At 33.6% G+C, this 19,262-nt stretch overlaps 1 protein-coding gene across 1 annotated transcript; it reads right to left on the bottom strand.

The window, feature by feature from the left end:
* Nucleotides 1-13,409: 13,409 nt before the first annotated feature.
* LOC143056745 (3 beta-hydroxysteroid dehydrogenase/Delta 5-->4-isomerase type 1-like) lies at nt 13,410-18,902 on the bottom strand. Its single transcript, XM_076229894.1, has 4 exons — nt 18,654-18,902; nt 18,169-18,333; nt 16,890-17,102; nt 13,410-14,048 (listed from the first exon to the last, which is right to left on the bottom strand). Exons 1-4 carry the CDS (start codon nt 18,787-18,789, stop codon nt 13,498-13,500), a joined length of 1,065 nt encoding a protein of 354 aa, XP_076086009.1. The 5' UTR covers nt 18,790-18,902; the 3' UTR covers nt 13,410-13,497.
* Nucleotides 18,903-19,262: the final 360 nt, after the last annotated feature.

Genomic DNA, 19,262 nt, shown 5'->3' with positions numbered 1-19,262 from the left:
AAATATAAAATAATCCGAATTAACATCCAAACTAGCGAGTGAAATATATCGCTTATACATAACAACTAGACATGCCAAAGTGTTGCCACTAGAAATAAGTATCTCGTTACCTTGTCTGTATTGATCGGTCTTGGACCGGGGCAGAAAAATGGAAACATGATCATCAAAAATCTAAACATCCCTACATGTAATAGAACTTAATTCGTCATAGCGCAAAAATCCAGCATAGCCTATCAAAATCATAGTCAAATCTCTAACAATAAGCAAGTCATTTTCAAATTCATTAATTTTACAAAGTTCAAGTATTATATCCGAGGTAACAGGGTCCTTCTTTACGACTGGTTTTCTATTTAATCTTTTACATGATTGAGCTAACGAATGCATGTAAGCGTTATTTGTATGATCAACGTAACCATAAAGCTCATGTACCCACTTTAAAGCATAAATTATCGAATCTAAAGTACAGGGTGATGACTTCTTGTCAATCAATAATGTTAAAAACAATGAAACATGAATCGGACCGCTTGCAATTCGTTAAAACCATATCCTTGAGCAAAAGATCTCCAACGATTATAACTAGCAAAGTATTTTTTTGTAGTATTGTCACTTTTAGACTGGATAAGATAAACAGACATCTTTTCTGCTAATTCGCCAAGTTCACCCGAACATCCTACAGTACTCTTCTCTACAATCTCCACAACATGTTGCCTCAGTCCTAAGCCTGAAAATCGCAAATATGGATCATTAGAACATAATATTAAAAGCGATCAACCTAAATTTAAGTGGCCATTTCCCGAAAATGCCGTTTTTACCGGCACCCTTCACTATAACTTTTTCATTTGTAAGATAAATAGCGTCTGAAACAAAATTCTTAAACATTTCTTGTTCACAAAGTAAAGGCCAAAATACCGCCGATTTCCATTCTGGAATAACCAAAATACCATTAGCATGCTCATTGCACATTTTGTTTACTGTTTTTGCAATCAAAGAAGGTGGGGGGTACCAACCAATTGTTGTCATTTCCCCAATATTGACTAAAACCATCAACTGCTTCAGTTCCTGGGCACCATATAACTGAATTGAAACGCGAACAGTGTGTATTGTAATGAGTAGCAAATCGGTCTATGCTACACGGACCCCAAATATTGTTTAAGAAACTGAATGTTTCATCGTTTAAAGACCAGACATCGTGATCTGTATAACGACCAAGTTGGTCTGCATATACATTCTGAGCCCGAGGGATTCAACGAGCCTGAATATTAATGTTTTTCTGTTCACAAGATTCTAAAATATTAATCGCAGTTTTTTGTAGTGACAAATTTCTGCTCCCCACCGTCAAAATACGTGCGACATTTTGATTGTCACTGTTGACTCGAACTAATTTGTTCTCCAACAACGAATCTTGAGTATACAAAACTCTCTTGACGCATTCAAGTTCACGCCAAGTTGAACTCTCAAAAGGTTCATTACCTACCCAGTTACCATCAAAGCCTACATCTGAGGCATCACAAAACAAATCGACATCAAAATTGTTGTGAAAATTAACTGCGCTTATATTCACACCTTTACTATTCCTTGCTCTGCAAGAAACTCTCCAAAATTCTAACTCATCAATAGCTTCTGATGAAAATTTTACAGATACCTCCCAGCTTGCTCTACCGTTAACACAAGCATATAAAAATCTTGTTCTCAATCTCACGAGATCACCAAATACTATTTGCATTGATATGAGTTGACCAACTATGCCCGCTAAAATTCGAGCCTTTAACAAAACTTTACCTTTTCCAATCTCGGAAAGTATATAATTTACAGTTTGCTCTGCTTTATCTATTCTCTCAGGACTGACGAATATTCTACCAATTTCAGTATTCCAAATGAAACCTAACCGTTTCAATTTTTGGCATGGATCCCAAACACATTTTTCATGTGCAATTAGAAAACCTAGCTTTTGAAGTTGAAATTTTACAAACTGACTACTTTTTTGACAAGGTTCAAAATCTTTGCCACCTCCAAAACCATCATCTAAAAACATAATAATTCGTGTGCCTTTAGATCTGAAATACTTTACAACTTCTCTGAGAACTTTGGTAAATATGTAACCAGCAGTAGCCAATCCAAATGGCAAGACATTAAAAACAAAATATCTGTTTGCACCATCTATCTCCCATGCAAAACCTAAATATTCTCTGTGCAATTCAACAATCTCAATATGGTGATAAGCACTTTTTAAATCATAGTCATACAGAAAATCATGTTGGTAAAAAATTTCCCTTGCTAACTTTGTGTCTTCATATTTAAATCTAAATTTAAATAAATGAGGATTGATGTGTCTACAATCCAATACCAACCTGGGTTTGCTCGATTTATTAAAAGCAACGGTCAAAGGATTAACTACACAAGGCATCTCATTTACTTCTGATATACAACCTTTTGACATCAAAGTTTCAATTTCTGAATTAACAAAACATGCGTTATCAAGAGATGATCTGTTATTTCTTATAATTTTATGATCTGGTTCTGTTTTGAAAGGTATCTTATACCCGTTTTGAATAACATCAATTATGTGTGTATTACCTGTGATTAATCTCCATTCATCGATAGCATTTTTCAGTCTACCTACTGGACTAACAGGTTTTTCCACATTAGTAACAATATCAACAGTTTGTAAACAATCAATTGTTATTGAAACCTTCTCATTGGCGTTTCTTATTTTGGAATTATTGCAATAAAAATTAGCATCTGAGCTACAAAATAAGCTTGAACTATCTAAGTTTGATAAATATAAAGAATTACTTATCTTTTGTTTTCTATCAGGACAATTATCTGCCCAGTGACCCCTTTTTCCACAATTGAAACACTTTCCAGGCTTGAAGGAATCATCTTTATCTGCATTCCTGTCATAAGGAACTTGTCTGGGTTTGATGCTTTTCTTGGTTTTCTCTGCTTTACTCTTGCGCTCTGCTCTAGACTGAGCTCTTAACATTTTTCTCTCATCTTCGGAGTCTTCTGCTATTGGGTTGGCAACATACTCATTTACCACTTTCCAACCGAGTTGAGAAGAGTCTGCAAGCTTAATTAACTTTTGTCTCCCTTGCACAATGTCAATACCTTCTGAAATCCTGGGTTTAGCGTTCTGTACGGTTGCTCTGGTCATATCATGAACTTCTAAGCTTGACTTCGCCTGTTTCAGCTTTGTAAGAACCTTCACACCATACTTGAATTGGTTTTCGTTGCCCTTCCTCTGAAAAGTATAGTTATCGGTCAGAGTTTCCTCCATCTTGGCCATTTGAGTCTGTGAAATTTCTTGTTGACTTTCTTGTAAGGTGGTCTGCAAATTTGTCAGTTTACTGTCCATTATACCATTTATACTGTTCAATAAATCCTGTTGAGATGTTGATATGGCATTGGAAACTTCTCTCGAAATGGCATTTTTTAAAGGGCTGCTCAACATACCGGTGTCCATCTTGACCGTATCAGTGTTGGGAAGAGAGTGATTACTGCACGGGATTATTTCCCGCTCATTTATTACATGTACATGTAAATATGTGATAATCACATGATTAATCAGACGGAACGTTAGTACAATAATTTTCCTCTATACTGCGAAACGCGGAAAATTATAAAAGTACGCTAGACTGACGAGTGGTTCAACCGTTATATTTTCAAATCAACACAGTTATATACAACTACGAAACGACAAACATCGGTCAACAAGGCACTACAAAATCACTTCAAAGGACCGAGGAACAACACGAACCCTACCATCGATCATGGTACAAAACACTCGAAACGTATAAAGAATATCACATGAACCCTACCATCGATAATCAGGGTACAACACATTCGAAAAATTTAAAAGAACATCACATGGTACAACACATTCATAAAATTTAAGAGAACATCACATGGACCCTACCATCGATAATCAGGATACAACACATTCATAAAATTTAAGAGAACATCACATGGACCCTACCATCGATAATCAGGGTACAACACATTCGAAACATTTAAGAGAACATCACATGGACCCTACCATCGATCATTGTACAACACATGGGAAAAATATAAGAGAACATCACATGGACCCTACCATCGATCATGGTACAACACATTGGAAAATTTAAGAGAACATCACATGGACCCTACCATCGATCATGGTACAACACATTCGAAAAATCTAAGAGAACATCACATGGACCCTATCATCGATCATGGTACAACACATTCGAAAAATTTAAGAGAACATCACATGGACCCTACCATCGATAATCAGGGTACAACACATTCGAAAAATTTAAGGGAACATCACATGGACCCTACCATCGATAATCAGGGTACAACACATTCAAAAAATTTAAGAGAACATCACATGGACCCTACCATCGATAATCAGGGTACAACACATTCAAAAAATTTAAGAGAACATCACATGGACCCTACCATCGATAATCAGGGTACAACACATTCAAAAAATTTAAGAGAACATCACATGGACCCTACCATCGATCATGGTACAACACCTTCGAAAAATCTAAGAGAACATCACATGGACCCTACCATCGATCATGGTACAACACATTCGAAAAATTTAAGAGAACATCACATGGACCCTACCATCGATAATCAGGGTACAACACATTCGAAAAATTTAAGAGAACATCACATAGACCCTACCATCGATCAGGGTACAACACATTCGAAAAATTTAAAAGAACATCACATAAACCCTACCATCGATCATGGTACAACACATTCAGAAAGTTTAAAAGAAAATCACATGGACCTTACTATCGATCATGGTACAACACATTCGAAACGTATAAAGAGCACCATGAGCATCAAAAGTGTAGACAAATGCCGCGTGTTAGATCGATACAACAGCAAAAAAGAGGATAACAGATTGTTTAAATCAACAACTCTTTGCATAAAACCAGTTGGTCAATTAAAAAAAGACTAATCATATTTCAATACGATTCGTTATGATTGGCGTTGCTACAAGATTAAACTAGAAGCCAAATGACAAAAAAAAGTATTTTGTCACCGTCCTGTCTTCAACAGTGACCAAAACCCATACCGCATGTGTACATGTAGTAAGCTATAAAAAGTTCCGAGATGCGAAATGTAAAACAATTCAAATGAGAAAACTAACGGTCTGATTTATTTACAAAAAATGATGAAAGAAAAAAACCCAAATGTGGTACGTTGCCCAAAGTGACTACCACTGAATTATATGCTCCCGAATGACGACCGGCACATACTACAGAATGATTCAGATTAAATCAGTTTTACGTGTACGCCCGAACCTTGGCGAGGGGTTCGAGGACCCCATACGGATCCATGTCAAACACTTGCTGGTAGTGAGTAAGAGCTAAAGAGCGAAGCCCCCGGAAGCTAACGATTAATCGAGAATGGATACCATTCCTGTCATTAAAAAAGCACCAGTTGCAACATACTTTAGGATCTAAAGGGTGTATTTGTTATGTAAATTATTCATTTTGTTAATTTGAAATATAATGATCATTGGATTTTGAAAAAATGTCAAAAATGAATTGCTTTAAACAAATGGGAAGTGAGTACATATATATATACAGAACTCGCAGTAAAGATTCAGACTTGACAGAAAATGAACAAATAGATAATTTATGATACCATTTGGCTGAAAAGTAAATTTCATCTATTTGATCCGCAATTACAAGCCAATGAAGAAAGAATTATAAAACTAATATGTGTCTAACAAGTTCTTTTTATTTTCTTTTTATTTTCTTTAGATTAATGTTTTTTATCAAAATTTAAGTGTACGCCCGGGCGTTTTGACGTAAACGTAGCTACGCGCCTGGTTTGTGGTGCCGCAACTTTTGAAAAAACGAACATCAAGTCAATACACCGTCAACAAAATAATTGAAACACTTATTTTTTTTATGGTGTGATATTGAACTCAGTATGTTGCAAATGTAACTTATTTCAAGTTGCATTTATATGGGATCATTTTAAATAAAATTAACCGGCACACTGATTGTGGTTTATATTTTTCTTTTAATATTTAAATTCGATTGCTATATTTACATCCAGACTACGTTAATTTTTACAATTATATCTGTCGGTATTAAAGACCTTGAAATATTATGTATTATAAGCTACCGTCTGATCGAGTAAACACGCACTTGTTTCTCTATCAGTTGAACGGAACATAGTAAAAACTGTATGGTTACTAGGTATCAGTGATTCGGTACATTTAAACCTGTAAAGTACACTAAAACGACGAGAGATTTTCCCCTCTTTTTGTCAAAAACAATTGTCAAACATAAGAACATACTACACCCTCTGGCCGTTTTCCAAACTTGTTTTAAATAAATAAAAGCAAAACACAGTTATGGTCCTACTTTAAGCCGATACTTACACTTTAGAATTTTTTTTGACACTGTTTATGGTGTCTTAACACGAAATTCAAATTTGTTGAAAGTGTACTATTTCCAGTAATTACAAGTGCTGTTAGATACAAATGCAGGACTGGTACTACACACCTTTTGTATTTCATGCATTGAGTATTATACTATTCGTGTCAATCTAAAGTCAAGCCCTATCCAACTAATTTGTACATGTTGTTCAAATCTAACATGTACATGTATAAGGATAATGTTTTCTTGGATGTATGTTATCATGGTAATATTAACAATGTCATTTGATTTTTTTGTAGATTTCACCATCAATTCTTTAAATGCTCTGTAAACATGGTAAAGGGAGAAGTCTTATAGCATAATAAATATTTTCACATTAACCATATCAGAATAAAATTGCCTTTGATAGAATTTCATACATATAAGAATAAGATTTTAATTTACATCCCAAGATATCATGTACAAATGTAAAATTATAGATTTCTATAATTTAGGAGGTGTTAGATATTATCATGATGATATGGAACTGAAAATGCATGCATTAACAAATTTAGATAGTTCAATATACCTATTGCAAAATGTTTTTACTAACAATACTACAAATCATCATTGATCATACTTACTTTAGAACCTTGTTCTAATAATACCATTTCCTTTAAGTTTGATTTTTTTTATTTTATTTGTAACAATCTCTATGTTCTAAACATTGAATCAAGACAAAATTGTGCATTTCTTCAAAATGTTGACAGATGTATTTAAATCACCAGCATTGCAAATAGTAGTCAGACAAAGTTCACTGTACTGTTGTCATGACTTGTACAAATGTTGTATAACAGCACTTGCAAAACATGGTAAATCTCTCTTTAAAGTGTCTTAGTTAAAAGTTTTGCCAATGAGACTTTTCATTAAATTATCCAATTTGTGTAGAAACAGAACTGTTTACTTTAAAGAAAAATAAGATTCAACCATAATTTGCAGTCTCATATAATCATGATAAAATATGGGAAATATGTTAAAAAAAAAAAAAAAAAAAAAAGAAGGAATAGCATGACCAAAAATCTGCTTTTTAATCTGAGACATGTGTGAAAACATAAATTCATAATAAAACTATATATATTTGTTAAAGATGTTTATTTGCATTGGAAAAACAATGATGAATTGCCATGGTTTAAAGAATTGTAATAATTATCAATATGATTTATATTTTCAGATGCAACCAACAGGACCAAGGGGAGTAGTGAGGGAGGAGAAGTAGAGGATGATGTAAATAGTGTAGATACGGGTAGTGAAAATGATAATGAACATGATGAAGTAGATGTACAAAATGATGTAGATATAGATGTAGTTTTAGATCATGTTAATAGTGATAAAAGTGAGAAAAATAAACCTAATTATGCCAAACCCAAACCAGGACAATTAAAAGAAGGCAAATTATCAGCAGCACAGATATTAAACAATAAAGTTCAGGCTAAAAGGATGGCAAAAAGCAGAATTATGAATAAATTGAAAAAATTTAAAAAACAAACTGTTAACAGAGCAGCCCTATGAGCCTGTTGAGGTTCTCTATGTAGTGTATGAACGGACTACAAAAAAATTTAAGTACGACGGTTCTGGCTTTTTATTGAATCGTTTTGAAAACTGCAGACCTCTGTCATCTGGCATCCCCCGGAAGAAGGTTACTGAACGAAAGGGGGATGCCAGCAGCTACACATTAACAAGGACAAAGGGGTACAATTACTGACACCTAAGAAATACATGTACCCCTTTGCTCCTTCAGCTGGAAAGTCCCTGGCGGAAAAGCAGAAGGCAGAAATAGACGGGCTTAACATCCAAATAGAGGACAGTGAAGTTATAATATCGAAAAAAACAAGGTACATGTAATGCAAGAAATTAAAAACTAAATCATGTAAATTGTATCATTATAAACAGCTACATTCACATCCAATTTTTTATGGAAATATTCTTTATAAAGCACAAAGGTGTCAGCATTCACCTCAAAAACTAACAAAACCTTTGAATAGACTTATTAAGAAGGGATATAGTTACGATACTGTTGTCAGGTCATTAAAAGATTGCATATTTTGGCGTTAATATTGATTCACTTATAGGGTCTTTGCATCGGAACTAAACACATTTATTCAAAAACCAGTTGTTGGCATGACACGGGTTATGTTCTTCTCATATATGTCATGATGGTATGATACTAAACCCCTAACGGGAAGGATTGTGCCTGATGTTCATATGATGACATCATAATCTTTCAGTCAGTTTAATTGAAGTCTGGAGCTGGCATGTCAGTTAACTGCTAGTAGTCTGTTGTTATTTATGTATTATTGTCATTTTGTTTATTTTCCTTGGTTACATCTTCTGACATCAGACTCAGACTTCTCTTGGACTGAATTTAATGTGCGTATTGTTATGCTTTTACTTTTCTACATTGGCTAGAGGTATAGGGGGAGGGTTGAGATCTCACAAACATGTTTAACCCCGCCGCATTTTTGCGCCTGTCCCAAGTCAGGAGCCTCTGGCATCTGTTAGTCTTGTATTATTTTAATTTTAGTTTCTTGTGTACAATTTGGAAATTAGTATGGCGTTCATTATTACTGAACTAGTATATATTTGTTTAGGGGCCAGCCGAAGGACGCCTCCGGGTGCGGGAATTTCTCGCTACATTGAAGACCTGTTGGTGACCTTCTGCTGTTGTTCTTTCTATGGTTGGGTTGTTGTCTCTTTGGCACATTCCCCATTTCCATTCTCAATTTTACATACAATACTAGATAAGGCGACAGGGGAAAGAGTTTATGATTAATGCCTTTAGCCATATAGCTTTGATTAATCACATGAGACTGAAGTGAAATTTAATTTGTTGCCCTGAATTTATCATTCTTGAGCATAAAATAATAGAAAATTGCTGCTTTTATACTTTGTCTTTCATTTTTGCTTAAACAAAGGCCTAACTTTAGTAGAAGAAAACATTTACAATTAACTAATTTTTGTGACCATATAATCATCCTTTGAATATTTTGGTTTTAATGTGGTCGTTTAGCACGTTTAGTGCCCAACTTGTCTTCTTTGTTAAACATAAAATGCACATATTCATGATAATTATAAATTAAAAGTACAACATGTACAAGTATATAAAATAGATTAATTCAGTGATTTTTTTTCTTCAGTACCACAAAGTCTACAAACTCTAAAGAACCAAAAAAAAAAAAAAAAAAAAAAACAGTGAAAAGGACATTGGCTTTAGCAGATGAAAGTGTGCCAGCTATAAGGTATTATTTATCTCGATATGATAATTTTTAATTAAAAGTACAACATATATATAAACATGATAAAATAGATTAATTCAGTGATTTTTTAAAAATAAATATACTTCAACTTCAGTTCTAATGAGGAGATGCCATATATTTTGTCTACAATCTGTCACAACAGTGTCCTTTTTCAGTCTTTTGATGTTGAATCTGTAATAACTCCCACCTGTTATCTAGGGTTTTCTTGCATCGTGTCATAAAGAAACTTTTTTTCTTTTTTTATTAGATTGAAGTGGACATTCATGTCCCTTGCACAGATGAAAAAACAACAAGCAGCAAGAAGAGGGTGACCCCTCTAGCATGTCAAGTGGTAGGTGCCAACTATAGATTGTTTAAGACTTTTTCTGTGAGACGTAGCAAAGGGGTATGATTGCCAACTAGGCTTCTAGGCACAAGAAATGACAAGTCAGTCAGTATAGGTTTAAAAATAAACATACTTCAACTTCAGTTCTAATGAGGAGATGCGATATATTTTGTCTACAATCTGTCACAGCAGAGGTGGACACAAATTCAACAAAGATAGTGCAGGTGCAGGTGAACGTAGGAGATCATGTCGCCATAAGGCATGGAAAAATTATTTTTCCAGCTATGGTAAGCAAGTTATATTTTTGCATTTATCGACTTAACGTGGTACAGGTGTTACATGATCCATGTTCTTGATATATCTAAAGAAAGAGTAAAACAAATGAATAAGTGGAATCATTTTAAAGTCTATTTTTTTTCCTTTTAAAATAATTTAATTATCATGATCATGGTCAAACTTTTTTTTGGCTTTATTAACTTTGACAACTTCTTCCCAAAAAAAGGCAGATGAAATAAACCTTTCATTTGACATGTTTGAGTATCAATGATGAATTGTTTTATCTTCAATGGAAAATTAACTGCCAAGAAAACAAATTGCTAAACATGCTCAAAATGGACAAATTAGAACTGCTTGTATTCTTGAGATTAAATATCTGTTACATGTAATATAATATAAAAATATATCCACATATTTTCTTTTTTGTTATATTTCAGATCAACAGAATAGATGATCATGATGATTCAGTGTACTGGATCCAATTTTTCAAAGAAATATCCAAGAACAAGTGGAGTCTTGAGCAAAAGCAGTTTTCTGCCATTCATACAGATTTTTGAAAAAATTTAGCACCACCGGACTTACATGTAGTATTTGAAAGCTGTTCTAGATTTTTTTTATAAATTTCAAGATCTTTAGATAAACCTAAAAAAAATTAAAAGCTGTTGTTAGAGGGCTGTTCCATCAAAACAAATGAAAGTGCATTCTATAATAGATACATTGGTTGTTGTTCAGTGTAAAATGCATCTATGGTCTAGTCCTTGACTTTCAAAATTTGCTTGTGTTTTGGTAATTGGTAAACATGATTAAACAATGTTGAAGAAAAGAAATTGTCTAAATACTTAAAAAGTTTATTTTCAAAAGTTTTCATAAGAATGATGAGTAGTTTGATATTTGTTCAATAATCTTCCTGGTATGCTCTTCTGTTTTTTCCTAGAATTGAGTTGGTACCAGTGAAACAAAATGACTTTTATTTTTTATGATAGATTATTACAATTCTCAAGTGCCTGGCCCTTCCCATGTATGTTTTGATCGAACAGTTCTTTGCAACGTGATAACTTTTTACAGTTTAAAACATCTTTTTAATTTTACTGCTGATAATATACTTGCCATAATAACTGCTTGGAAATATTTGAAAGTGAATATTATTTTATAAACTTGAAATTTTATTTTTAGAATGTGAAAATGGTTTTAAACATGTTAAAGGTCATTTATTCTTAAGAAATTGACAATAATTAACTAGGGATTTTGATAGTTTCATGGTTTGACTATATTTGTCCGTATTTTTTACAAATTTTGTCTGTTTAATTAACATGATTATTGAGCCTGATTTTTACAATGTCAGTATTCAGTATGATTCTGTAAATTTCACTTTTATCATGATCATAAACTTTAATCATCATGTTAACCATTGTGCACCATATTTACATCTTTATAAATATTTTGATATGCATAATGTTTATTGCTCCGATTTTGTGGTGTTTTTGTATTGCTCTGGGAGGGTTTGTTAAATTGTATTGCTCAGGGAGGGTTGGTTAAATTGTATTGCTCAGGGAGGGTTGGCTAAATTGTTTTGTTCAGGAAGGGTTTGTTAAATTGTATTGCTCAGGGAGGGTTGGTTAAATTGTATTGCTCAGGGAGGGTTTGTTAAATTGTATTGCTCAGGGAGGGTTGGTTAAATTGTATTGCTCAGGGAGGGTTGGCTAAATTGTTTTGTTTAGGAAGGGTTTGTTAAATTGTATTGCTCAGGGAGGGTTGGTTAAATTGTATTGCTCAGGGAGGGTTTGTTAAATTGTATTGCTCAGGGAGGGTTGGTTAAATTGTATTGCTCAGGGAGTTTTTGTTAAATTGTTTTGTTCAGGGAGGGTTTGTTAAATTGTTTTGTTCAGGAAGGGTTTGTTGAATTTTATTGCTCAGGGAGGATTTGTTTAATTGTTTTGCTCAGGGAGGATAAGCTGATGAATGATTGGTTGCCTTACTGTATGTTTACATTTTTTATACATAATTTGATATGCATAATTTTTATTGATCTGATTATTTTATTGTGTTTTTTTGTGATGTGTTTTGCTGATTGAAAGGGTTTGTTTAATTTGATTGCTCAGGAAGGGAGATGTGGTATGATTACCTGCAAGACAAATATCCATATGCCAATTGTGTTAGTAGAGCAGAGAACAAATAACTGGGTAATTTTAAGGTAACTTTTCCTGTATAAGAAAAAGTTTTTAATCATCAATATTTTTGTTTCTTAATTATTAGATACCTATCTGTCTAGATAGGATGACATGTTTTTACTGAACCTTAAACTAGCATGTAAAACTCCTAGTCTGCTTGTTCAAAATAGGAATACAATTTTCAACTGGAAATGTTCTATCAATTCTCTCTATTCAATCCATAGACCCTAATAAAAACAAAATTAATCTAATATGTGTGATAATACTGTATGTTATCAGCAATCAAGGAGAACTACATACTTGTCTTCGTAAATAGATTTTTCTCAACTCCTGTTATCTCAGAATTGAGGGAAGTAATCGCTCTTGGATATATGGATTTACATACACAATGTGACTTTTCCAAAGATAGTAACTGAAATAACCACCACATGTTATCTCAGAAAGAAGGGGAGGTAAACCCTGTAAAAAATAAGGATTTGCATTCACAATTATTCATTGCAACTTTAATAACATATGGGTGTTATTGCAAAATCTAACAATACAAGAAAGACAACTCTAGAAAATTTCCACAATAACAATAGGCCTGTTATTTTCTACAATAACTTGTTTAAGTTAGACCCTTGACTGTCTAAATGGATCGGAAATCTTTTTCATAAATAGAATTTGTCTACTATTTATATTTGAATTAAAGGCAAAAAGTGAAATGACAAAAATACTGAACTTAGAGAAAAATCTAATCGGAAGTCCATAATCACATGGCAAAATCAAATAACAAAACACATCAAAAACGAATGGACAAGAACTGTCATATTCCTGACTTTGTACAGGTATTTTCAAACCTATTTTTATTTTACATAAAACGTACAGGACTAGTGCAAAAAAAAAAAAGTACGGCTACATAATTAAGCACGCCTGGTTATTTTATGTTCCACAAACTGTATTCAAAATAGACGGTAATAATAAATTAGTTTATCAAATATCAATTGCAAACCCACTCTAAATGAGTATATGATGAGAAAATATACAATTATTCATGTTCATCTGACAGTACCAAAAAAAGCCTTTGTCTTCTTCAGTGCAGTTGCATAGTCATATAGCTGTTCATATCCGAGCATTTTCTTAGCTTTATCATTCTTGTAAAGGCAAGTTTTATTCATATGTAAAATGACCCAGTTTGATATTGGCAAATTTACTTTATAAAATGGTCTTATTGGTAAAAGAATGTAATACAACAATGTAACCATTGTCATGGTTGCAAACATTGGTATATACCAATAGGACAAATTTATCTTGACATTTTCTTTCGGGATGTATATGTGTCCAGACTCAAACGCAGTTTGAGGGGGAGTGTTGTCAGCAGTGAAAAAATAATGGCCGCCAATACCAGTATCTCTCCTCATCCTTTCATAGACCTTTACAAACATCATTGCCACATTGCCTACGTAAACAAGAGGTAACAATGCTGTTGTCTTCCCGACTACCCTGGACACTGTTCCTTCTTTATAAAACGATGCCACTTCTAATCGTCTCCGGTCTTCTTCTCCGTACATAGATGTAGGTAATACAGATGCTGTCTGGAGAATCTTCCCTATAAAATTTATGTATGAAAATTCAATAAGAATAATAGGAGTACTACATATAACATTATTGTTCATGCAACGTTTTCAATATAATGAGCTTGATGCTACTGTCATACAAGTGAGAGGTATAGGTAGCTATAAAACCATGTTCAATCCATCATTTTCTACATAAAAAATGCCTGAACCAAGTCAGGAATTTGACAGTTGTTATCCATCGTTTGTTGTGTTTGTGATTTCGATTTTGCCATTTGATTAGGGTCTTTCCGTTCTGAATTTTCTTCGGAGTAAAGCGAGTTCAGTATTTTTGTGATGTTTCTTTATACAGTAAAACGAATATAACAATAACATTCACTGTACCAATTTTGTTGCAATATGTGCATTTCGATAATTAGTGCCGACAAAATTGAAAGTCAAAAACTAGTTCAAACGTCAAAAAGCTGATAAAACAAAAAAGGACCAAAAATAAAGCCAAACCCGATAATGAATCAGAGCTTTGTACACAAATACACACACATACATACGCACACAAAATTAAAAAAATAGAATGGGGCATAGAAATGAAGTTATGACCGGCAGTTAAACCCTTTCTAAAATCTTGAGTACGTTTGGCTGCGTGTGATGTACATTGTACAAGTCCGTAGCCACGTCCGGTCAGAATGGGGACGGGAAGTTAAATCCACTTTCTCGTGTAGCTGCCACGGTCTCAGCACGTTATAAACCATTACAAAAATTTTTGAGGGGTCCATAGGTGTACTGTTGCAAGTCAAAACTTTTGTCCCTATCAAATATGCCATTTATTTGACAGTGGCAGTCCCAATCATTTACCCCGACTTCAGTCATCCCGGACGTCCTTTATTTCAGGACCTACCTATTGTATTTATTTATTAATTTGTTCTCGTCCTGAACATGTTTGAAATGCTTGCTAATGGAGATTCAGTGGCGGATCCAGAACTTTTCCTAGGGGGGAGGGGGGGCGCTAACTGACCTAAGGGGGGCCCACTCCAATCATGCATCAGTGATTCCCTATATAATCAACCAAATTTTTCCCACGAAAAGGGGAAGGGGGCCCGGGCCCCCAGCCCCCCCCCTAGATCCGCCTATGAGATTTAGCAACCAACAATAAATCAATCAATGCTGACAATATTATAAACACACAGTATTGTTATACTTCCGGTTTTGTCGTAAAGAGGCAAACACATTTATAGAAATAACAATTAACATTTCTAAAAACATGCATGTACTAGTTATTATTGACATGCTGATTGAGATAATTAAAAACTTAAAAAAAATATGTAGAGCCCTTTATATATATATAATGTCGCTGATTGTGTTACTTTATCATGAATCATGATGCTATCTTGCTTTGAACGTTGTTTAGTAACTACATGTACGAGTTCTCCTATTTTGAATTGTTTCATATTTTGGAATTCCATGGCATGTTAGAACTTCAGTACTAGAATTATGTTTTTGTATACCACCGTTCATAGTCTCCTTAGTCTTCGGTGGATAGTTTTCAATGATGTAAGAACTTCTTATATTTATGGCAGTTGCTATCTATTTGTCCGGCCATTACAATGCGCATGTCACTATAATATTTGTGTGTGCGTGTAATATTATCTGCAGCAGCACCAGGGGGTAGTACATTTTTGTAATCTTTAGTGTTAGGGCCAAATATTGTCACTGGTAATTTAAATCGTTGTTTTCTTCATACTAATATATAGTCCAATGTGAATATAACGAATAGTTAGAAAAAAATCATATATATCTCATATTTTTTATATAAGAAGAGAGAAGAAATTACATGTAAAACAAACTTGAGTAGTGTTTGACTCGTGCATTTTAAGTTAACGTAAAGGATTTTGTCTAGCTGAAAATGGTACAAACATAATATTATGTCTGTAGTTGTCAAAGAGAATTATAGACCCTTTGACATAGAGTTATCCATTTTTTGAGTGAAAGGTGAGAGCTTTTTCTATAATTCCCTCCCCCCCCCCCCAAAAAAAAAGAAGTAAAAACACTGTTTTTTTTTTATTTCATTTACGTGTGGGGGTCGGGGTGACACGGTGTGCTCTTCTTCCCAAATTTCTCTTTTCTTTTATTACTCCTGATCCCATCTTTGTTGTCCCACTTTTTATAATCCTATTTACAACATCCCCACTTGTAAAATTTAGTTCTCCGATCAATTTCCCATTTTCCTTGTGATTTCAATGTTTTAGAGTCCCTTTAATAAGATTATATCATACATAATACCGTGTTCCATTGTCAAATTCCGAAAACAGCAAAATTTATCACAAACTTAGTATTGATATCACCGTTTTCAGCCATGATCTTAAAATTGAAAATCAGTGATCAGATTACACGCGCCCCCTTGGTGCTACTGAAGATAACATTACACGCATTTACAAACGCACATTATATGACATGCGCATATAGCAATGGCCGGACAAATAGCCCTGGCACTATTCGTCCGGCTACTAGCCGGACGAATAGCAAATTAATGCTACTAAAATTTATTTAGTTTAATATTTCATTTTCAATTCATTGGTGTCATTTTGTGCGGACGAATAGCAAATTAATGCTCAGTGACTAAAAATTAGTTTAATATGTCATTTTCAATTCATTGGTGTCATTTTGTGCTTTTGTTTCTAATCATGACAAGAATATTATAATGGAATTGTGTTTGTAATGGTGCTACTTTTTATGTTTTCTATCCATGTCGGTTTTTATTCTAAATATAAACTGTGTATAAAAAATAATCCTGTGCATATGCATATAGTTGCTTTGAAATGAACTAATGTTTTATCTTAAATTCCACAATCATACTTATAGAAATTAAATGTATGACTAACCGTTTTCTAAAACACTTCCATTTTCCTTAATCACCATTTCTAATGCAACTTTTTTTGATACAGCGTATTCCCCTAGCGGATTTTTCGCAATTGGTACAGTTTCTTCTGTTCCTTCGAGTACCTCGTGTCCATCGAAAAAGGACGAGATACTTCCGCAGTATATCAGGTTTTCAACCCCTTCTTCCTTACATGCATTTATTACATTTTGGGTACCTTAAAAAAATTATCAATTGTGATATTGCAACAAATAACAATACTATACATAATTAGTTATTATGATTAAATAGGTATAAATAGAGGCAGAAATATACCAAAGATATATTCACAATTCATAAGTCGAAGGGAATCTAACAAAGGCGAGGCCAAACAATTTTAAAATACTGACGAAGAGCGCAGACCAGTCATCTTCAAGGATGCGTACTTGATGAATTTCCAGAAGTAATCATATTTTATCGGTAATTCGTATATTTTCCCTTTGATCTTACTGCCTAATATTTTCCAGTATCAACGTACTTGTTGTATCACTGAAAATATTAGGCAATACATTGTGTGACGTCATAATTACCAATAAACAGAATAATAGGGCTCGTCTAGATATTCCACATGATATAGCCAGTATCAAAAACGAGACTACCTATTATTCTATATATATTTTTCACTTAATGGTGATATTTTTGTCGTATATGTATATGCGACGTGTTAAATATAGAATAACCATACATTGTCTCGAAATATCAATGTTATTTGTACAAGGCTTAGAAACAGGTAGAAAGCGAGGCTGTGCCGAGCATTTCTACCTGTTTCTAGCCGAGTACAAATAACATTGATATTTCGAGACAATGTATGGTTATTCTTTATATACTGCAACTCTTATAACTCTTCTAAATAAAGTATTTAGGATAAAAACCACCATTTCTTAATTTTGAGCGGAAGACGTAAAATTTCCGCGAACCTATATGTTTTATTGACGTCATAAATAAAACTCTACGGAAACACATTGTCAACGTCATAAACAAGGTGATATACGGTCAGTGACTGTATATCACATATGAATATACGGTCAATGCAATTTGACTGCTTAGATAGCACAGCTGCAGTATATACGTATTTATATATTCCATGATTTCAATTGTGTAGGTTTGAGCGTTCATAATGTAGGTTAATAAAAAAAAAAAACGCACCAAAACACCCAAAATCCACTATTCGTTTCTTTCATAGTCGATTTGCTATTATTTATATTTAATTTATCATAAACAACGTAAATACATACTATACATACCCAGAATATTTATCTCATTTAAAGCTGTGATATCTGGAAATAACTTATATTCCACCAATGCAGCAATATGGAAGACACATTTAACATTTTTACAAGCTTTCCTGACGACATCCGGATCTGAAAGATTTCCTATGATTGATGTAACTGGCTTTCTGTCTTCAAAATCTACAACAAAGCCGTCCAACAACTTTATGTAAACAAAGAAAAAGATGTTATCTGAGACAATTTGCACGCCTTCAAAAAAAATATTCTTTTCATTATATTGAATGAGAGATGTGATAATCTTACTGTACACATTTTCTGCTCTGTAATAGAAGTTTTAAAAGAAGACGATTGACCGCAAATGGAAAAGCTTGTCATATTGTCTTGGATCTGTCCAAAGTGATCAACTGATTGTAATAAATGTAATTCGAAATAGAGGTGTATGAATGTGTGATAATGAGACTGCTAAGTACACTTAATATAAAATTTAAAACGTGTGTTACCCAAATTCTTTTTATACGGTCTGATGTCTAAGACTCTTATTTCCGTTATATCATCACAATACATATCTAAATGTTTGACGACATGCTGACCAAGGAAACCACTTCCACCGGTCACCAGTACAATGTGTGAATCCATGCCTGCAGCGGGTGTCTGAAATAGCACAAATCAATTTTGCGATTTACATCAATATGAAGATTTGTTTAGGGAGACTAACCAGCATGAATTGACGAAGAACAATAAGTATAACGTACCATTCCTATACGTTCTAACTCGTTCTCACTCTTAATTGACTAGCATATAAATTTCCCCACTAAAGGTCGCTTGTTCCCTCCAAGGCAGTGGCGTAGCCAGGGTTGAAATGATGTGGATGTTTCGCCGAGCGGAGCGAGGCGGAATTTTTTTGGACCTTTTTATGCAGAAAATTATTTTTTATTTAAGCACATGTACTCCCCCAGAATCCGAAACTAGTTAGATTTTTGTTTAAATTCAAAATACCCACCAATTTATATATTTATATTTTCAACCAAATTTTATTGTTTCCTCGAAACTACCATCATTCAATTTATAAATATTTGATGTAAACGTTTCCCACCCAATCTTATATTTGA

Source organism: Mytilus galloprovincialis, chromosome 13 (genome assembly GCF_965363235.1).
Source record: "Mytilus galloprovincialis chromosome 13, xbMytGall1.hap1.1, whole genome shotgun sequence".
In the NCBI taxonomy this organism is placed as follows: Eukaryota; Metazoa; Mollusca; class Bivalvia; order Mytilida; family Mytilidae; genus Mytilus; species Mytilus galloprovincialis.
The sequence above is the reverse complement of the archived record's forward strand: the minus strand, read 5'-3'. Positions and strand labels throughout refer to the sequence as shown.